General features: G+C 51.9%; 1 protein-coding gene across 1 annotated transcript in view; it reads right to left on the reverse strand.

Moving 5' to 3' along the window:
• FRAS1 (Fraser extracellular matrix complex subunit 1) overlaps positions 1–1,211 on the reverse strand; it is a 306,274-nt gene extending 305,063 nt beyond the window's left edge. The window contains exon 1 of the mRNA XM_033159574.1: positions 1,114–1,211. Coding sequence (XP_033015465.1) covers positions 1,114–1,189 — 76 coding nt within the window. The 5' untranslated portion in view covers positions 1,190–1,211. The remainder of the gene's footprint in view (positions 1–1,113) is intronic.
• Between the last annotated feature and the right edge of the window lie 5,665 nt (positions 1,212–6,876).

Here is a 6,876-nt window from a genome sequence, read left to right on the forward strand (position 1 = left end):
AAGTAGTTCAAAGATTTTCAGAGCACGCTGTTGGACCCTGTGTTTTAAGAAAAACAAAAAACCGAACAACCACGCATTTGGCAAGTTTGCTGCCATGGTCTTTACATTGCCTGTGCAAAAATGATAAGGGAGGGTGCCTAGGCTTGATCCAATTGATTAAATGCTCTTTGCAGACAATAGACAGTTCCTTAAGGGAGACTGGGGTGCAATTTCTGGTGGCTGCTGGGCTAAGCAGACCTCGAAGGGGTGTGACTGAGTGGTGGATCCCCTGCGCTGCATGCAAAAAGTCTCCGGTTCACTGTCCCTAGTGACTACAGCTAGAATCATAGAATTGTAAAGTTGGAAGGGACCCCCTGAGGGTCATCTAGCCCAGCCCCCGGCTGTGCAGAAATCTCAACTAGATCATGCATAACAGACGCCATCCAACCTCTGCTTTAAAACCTGCAAGGAAAGAGAGTCCAGCACTTCTCATGAGAGTTGAACAGCTCTCATCTCTAGGGAGCCTGTCATAAAACAATCCTGAAGCAGACAGAACGGTGGTCTGACTCAGGATAAACCAGCTCCATTGGTATGACGGAGCCACCAATCTGTGGCAGAAGACCTGTTCTGCGCACAGAAGGGACCGGGTTCAATTCCCGCCATTTCCAGATAGGGCTGGAATAAGAATTCCTGCCTGAAATCCCGGAGAGCTGCTGCAAGTCAGTGTAGACAATACCAGGCTAGATGAACTGGTGATAAGGCAGCTTCCTAAGCGCTTTAGTCTGATCCTACGTTGCACTTCTTGCGCTTTTAAGCCAAGAGTTGCAGGCTCTGGGCATCTTAACACAGAGACCAGCAGCATTTCTTGGTCTTGAGAGAGTCCCCATAGCATTCTTTCTCAAGAGGATCACAGAGGTTCTCAAGTGGTGGTGGTCGGGCTTGTTGCTTTAAAAAAAAATTAAACTTAAAAAAGCAAGAAGGTGCCAGATTGAAGCCAGCCCACCCCCCAGACCCCATAAATCAATCCCCAGCCCAACTTCAGCAGGGAAACCTCGCCGCAGAATCTCATTAAGCGGCCCAACTTCTCTCTGTAAAGCGAAATCAATGAAGCCCAGAGCTGAAGCTTTTACTCACCTTCAGCCTGATGGGGCAAAACGGCGAAGGCAGCCAAGACGAGCAGGAGACGCATCCACCCCGCCAGGAAATCCATAGTTAAGCAGAGGTTATATTTTAAAAGGAAAAAACTGCGGTTTGTTTTTTTTTCTTAAACCCGAAAGGACCTTCCCTCTCTTTCTCTCAGCAGGAGCTTCGTTCGTGCTGCATCCGAAGGCAGCTTTGCAAATAATTTTTTTTAAAAAAAGGCTTTTTCTATCCCAGGAGCAAAACTACCAGCAGGTACACACACACACACACCGCTTTTGGTTCCAGGGGAAAGAAGAGTCCCCTGGTTTTTTGGGGTTCGTGGAGATGTCAGGTGGCGCCCCAGCCTTGCGCTCCAGTCTTGGTGGACAGGAGGAGGGTCTCTCCGCGCTCTGGCGACCCCAGCGCGTATTTACAGTGCGGGCGAGCCGTAGGGCAGAGAGCAGCCGTAAATCATCCGGCGGTGGGTCACCTTTGCGCCCAGGGACGGATCGGGGGAAGGAACAGGACGAGAATCGCCGCCGCCGCCGCGCGTCTCTTCGGAGAGCTGCCGCCCAGGCGGGGCGCCCTCTCCAAGTTGTCCCCCTGCCCGGCAAAGTTCCCCCCGGCGGAGCGGTTGGTCGACAAACACCCGAGGCGAGGAGACCTCTCGCCCCTCTCCTCGCCCTCTTAATTCCTGCTTTCTCTCTCTCCGAGTAGTCCCTCCCTCCTTTTCAAAGTCCACTTTGGGGCGCCGCCGCCGCGCCACCCACAAAGGCGCCTCGGATCTTGCGGATCCTCCGCCTGGCGCGCCACGCGCCCTGGATCGGGCACAGCGCCAAAGCCCCGGAGCCTTCTTCCACTCCTCGCCCTCCTGATCTTTTTTGTGTGTGGGGGGGAGGGGGCTCCTCGAGGAAACTTTGCAGGTCCCCTCCAGAATCAGATCTCCTCTCACGCCGCTTCTCCTGCGAAGGCAGCAAGAGGAGGCTGCCTGGCTGGTTGGTGAGAGGGGGAGAGAAAGAGGGGCGTTTCTCCAGAAAGAAAACAGCAGGCTTCTTTTTTTTTTTTTAAAGCGGGGCTTTCCCTCCCCTCCCTCCGCCTCGCCGCGCGTGTGAGATGGTAGAATTTCTCCCTCTTTTAGCGTAGCAGATCCGCGCAAAAATAGGGAATTTTTAAAACGCTCCCCCTGCAATACGTCCTGGGAGCAGAGAGGATAATTTCAGTCTGCAGGTGATTTGCAAAGAGATACCACAGGCACACATGCAGGCAGGCAGCCGCAAAGACTCTCCAAGGCGCCTGTAGTAGAAATCCACTCTCCATAGGAGGGAGAGGGTCAAGATCCCTCCTCCTCTTCCTCTCTCCTGGCTTTCTTTCTTTCTTTGAGGTTCTCCTCCACCTCCCTCTCCCATGCAGTGCGAAAATGGACCCAGGGAAAAGGGGCTGTGGTGATATTGCTGGCAAAGATTCCTGAGAAAGTCACGTGGGAAAGAAAGAGTGGGGGGGGGAGAGAGAAAGAGAGCAACCTGATCCTCTTATTCATGCTGCAGAAGTTTATGTTCCTATATGCTTGTCTGCTTTTGTCTTGAGATCGGGTGGAAATTGGCCAGAGAGAGGGGGGGGAAGGAAGAGGGCAAGCCGCATCTGTTCATGGGGGGCACACCCACCCCTGCGCCACCCAGGACGAGCTGCTGCTGCCGCTGCTGCTGCTGCTGCCATGGTTTTAAAAAGTTAGCATTGCAGGATTTCTTTCCAGTTCTGCCCGCCTGGCGAAGTGGCACCACCCAGGCTGAAATCACCCCATCAACATTTCTGCATTGCAGAGGGTGGGGCTAGATGACCCTCGGGGTCCCTTCAGTTCAATGATTCTGTGCCCTTCATTCATCCCCCTACCCCCCCCCCACACACCTTAGTGAATTTGCATTACAACCATTCCTGCTTTCCTTGCACCCACTCACAGCTATCTAAGAGGAAGAAAAGCTCACTTGGTCCACATTGCCCTGTGGCCAGAGATGGAGATGCTGTCCTGGCCCCCTGATGATCTTGGTGATAGCCAAGCAATGTGTAACACCACAGCCCTTGTGATCTGTCCCCCCCAGAACAGCCCCACTGCCATTTCCTCTCTCCATCCAGTGAAACTGACAAGGTCAAAGGAAGATTTTTCTTCGCGGCCGTCCATTCATCCACCTGGTCTCTGGTGAAAGCAGTCAAGTCCCTGGTCCTGTCCTTCGGTGGAGGGATTTCATTTCCCCCCACAAATGGTTGTGCGTAGCAAAACCTGAGCTACAAGGGCGACACAACAGGCAGGACATCAGGGAAACTGGCAAGGCTGTCTTGCATACTTGGACGCAGCTCTATGGAAGAGGGATGAGTACAAAGATGTTGTTGTTTGTGTCCATCTGTTCCAGGACACAATGGAAGAGTATGCAATGGCAGGTGGAAGGACAGTCTCAAACGAAGATGTGCTCTCCCAAGTCCACATTCCCAGCATGTTCGCACTCCTGTCTCAGTGACATCTACACTGGCTTGGTCAGGTCCACAGAATGGAAGGTGGCAGGATCCCCAAGGACGCTTCTGGCACCAGGCTTGTTGGCACACCAATTCTGTGTCGCAAAGATGTCTGCAAACATGACATGAAGGCTGGCAGCATCAACCCCACCACATGGGAATCGCTTGCAGATGACCACAGCGCCTGGAGACAGGGAGTCAGGTTGAGTATCCAATGCAGTGGCCACAGAAGGAATGATCGCTGGGAGGAGCGCAGAGAGAAGAAAGGCCACGGTGCATCTGCAGAAGCACAACCGGAAGCCTTCATCTGCCCCAGCTGCAACAAAACATGTCTCTCCTGTATCAGTCTCTACAGCCACAGCAGGAGCAGCTTGACTTCTAGCTCTACGAGCCCCCTGTTCTCTCGTGTGGGTACCAGTGCAGATTGTCCATGAGCACAGGTGGGTTTTGCGTAGAGTGACTGGTGCAGCCGGAGCCACCAAAACTGCTGTAGAACAGAGCACGAGAGGCGCACTGCAGGGTGTGCCAAATTTTAGCGCCTAAAGTCCACCAATGCTTATAGGAGGGATGGCGACTCTCTGATCCGCTCGAGGGATCCCACTGCAGTCAGTGCCTTCGCTCCATAGGACGCACAGACATCTTCCCTTCCTTTTTAGGAGGGGAAAAGTGTGTCTTATGGAGCGAAAAATATGGTAATAGGGGAGACGGAGGGGCTTTGCTTGGAGCAACACCATTACTGCAAGAGAGGCACTTTTCACAGTCTCTCTCTGTGAGTATTGAATAAAAGACTTGGTAAGAACTCTTCTTGTTTATCTAATTCTTGGCTGCCCATCGTCGGAGGGATAGGATTCCCTGAAGCCTGACAGCTGCCTACTCAGAAAATACAGGGACATGTCTTGTTTTGTCTGAAGAACACAAGAGCAGCTTCTTGAACCAGGCCAGTGGTCCATCTAGTTCATCATCCTGTTCTCGCAGTGACCAACCAGGTGCCTGTGAGAAACCTCCAAACAGGACCTGGGTGCCAGTGAAAGATGACCCATTATAACGAATGACCCCAAGCTCATTAGGCAGCCCCCATTTACTTGCAACCAGTTCATGTGAGATGGATGCACTGGCCGTCAGCTTCCTCCTTAGTGACCGTGTTGCCCTAGTAGCAGGGAGGAGAATGGGAAAAGAATGAGAATTATTTGGCTCTGCCTGCCATGGGCTTTGGCACCGCATCCTGTTGGCCTCTCTGCCGTTCCTCCTGCCACCACTGCCAAGTGCAACAACAGATCCCAGCAACTGTTCTTCGGAGGCGTGCTGACTCACAATGAGCCCAGGCATAATGGCTTGTAAGCCATCAAAAGTCCCCCATGAATTCCTCTAGTTCTCTTTTGAAGTCACTCAAGTGGGCGGCCATCCCCACATCTGGGGGGAGCGAGTTCCATAGTTTTAATTATGCATCAGGTAGAGAAGTTCTTCCTCTTGTCTGTCTTGAATCCTCCAACATTCAGCTTCATTGGAGGACCCCCAGGGACCTACTGTTAGGAGAGAGGGAGAAAAAGGTCTCCTGGGCCACTTAACATGAGAAGAAGAAGAGCCTTGCTGGATCAGGCCAATGGCCCATATTCTTGAGAGCCAGTGTGGTGTAGTGGTTAAGAGTGGTAGACTCGTAATCTGGTGAACCAGGTTCGTGCCTCCACTCCTCCACATGCAGCTGCTGGGTGACCTTGGGCTAGTCACACTTCTCTGAAGTCTCTCAGCCCCACTCACCTCACAGAGTGTTTGTTGTGGGGGAGGAAGGGAAAGGAGAATGTGAGCCGCTTTGAGACTCCTTCGGGTAGTGAAAAGCGGGGTATCAAATCCAAACTCTTCTTCTTCTTCTTCTATAGTCCAGCATCCTGTCCTCACAGTGGCTGGCCAGATGCCTTTGGGGAAACCAGCAAACGAGATCTGAGCACAAGAGCATTCTCCCTTTCTGCGGATTCCAGCAACTGGTACTCAGAAGCATTGCTGCCTCCAGCTGTGGAAGCAGAGCAGACCCACCATGACTTGTGGCCATCAATAGCCCTCTCCTCCATGAATTGGTCCAGACCCTCTTCTAAACCCATCCAGGTTGGTGGTCCTCACTGGGAACAGTTTTAACTCTGTGTTGCGTGAAGAAGCACTTTCTGTTACCTGTCCTGACTCCTCCAGCGTCCATTGGACGTTCCAGAGTTACAATAAATTTCTCCACCGTACTTTCTCCGACGTGCACGTAATCTTATAAACCTCTTATCATGTCCCCTGTCATAAAGTCCCTGGAAGGACCCATACCTGGGATCCCACCCACTCACAAAAGCACACCATCCCATAAACGAGAGCCTTAAGCAAAATGTGGTCCTAGCGATTCACGGCTATGAATTCGCACGGGGTTTCCTCGTTTGGGGTTGGGGCCCCCCAGGTGCTATGGTAACAGAAGTAATAATTAACTGTGCCCTGCTCGGTTCGTTAGCATTAAAGCTTCCAGGGGTGGCCTTCCCGCTTTGATCTCGCCTTCGCTGCTGCTGCTCCTACCCTGCCCCCCAATGCCAGGGAGCGGAATATGTAGGGGCAGAGCTGGCTTGGAGACCTGCCTCTCTTTTGGGGAAGAGGATTTTGCCGTCTCAAGTTTTAATCAACAAATTAATTATTTTCCCTCTTGGCGCTGTGGGGCTTTAATAAAAAGCCGTTTCTCTTGTATAGAGGCTTACACTTTTGATATTAAGAATATGGTCATTAGCTCTCCAGGGAGAGCCGAGAAGTGAATTTTTTTGTTCCTTTTAAAAATGCATCTAAGCGCTAACGTCAGGGAGAGAGAATAGCGTTGGCCTGGCATAATGGTCTCCTGGAGGGGCATACATGCCGCTTAATGGAAAATAAATGTCAGGGCAGAAGCAGGGCATCTATTATCAAGGCAGGAGGTGCTGATCCTATGCCAGGCTTAGATTTTCCAAAGCCTTACTTTCATTTATATCAAGCAAATGACTGGCAGAGTGTTGCTTGCTTTTATTCGGATTCCAGCGCTGGGAGAAAGAATGGTACCCAACTCTCCCAAGCTGTTCCACTTCAGAGCATACAGAACAACTCCCCCTCAGCCAATCCTCAGCAGCTGACTCCTCCTCGGCCAATCCTCTGTGCCCAGCTCAAATCCTTTCGCTCTGATTGGCTGCCATCAGCACAAAGGGTGAGAAGACATCGTTTCAGAGTCTCAAAAGCTCCCATTTCATGCTGATGGGGACCCTTCCGGGACCTTGCCGCAGAAGGAGTAAT

The sequence above is a fragment of the Lacerta agilis genome, chromosome 9 (assembly GCF_009819535.1).
Source record: "Lacerta agilis isolate rLacAgi1 chromosome 9, rLacAgi1.pri, whole genome shotgun sequence".
Classification (NCBI taxonomy): Eukaryota; Metazoa; Chordata; class Lepidosauria; order Squamata; family Lacertidae; genus Lacerta; species Lacerta agilis.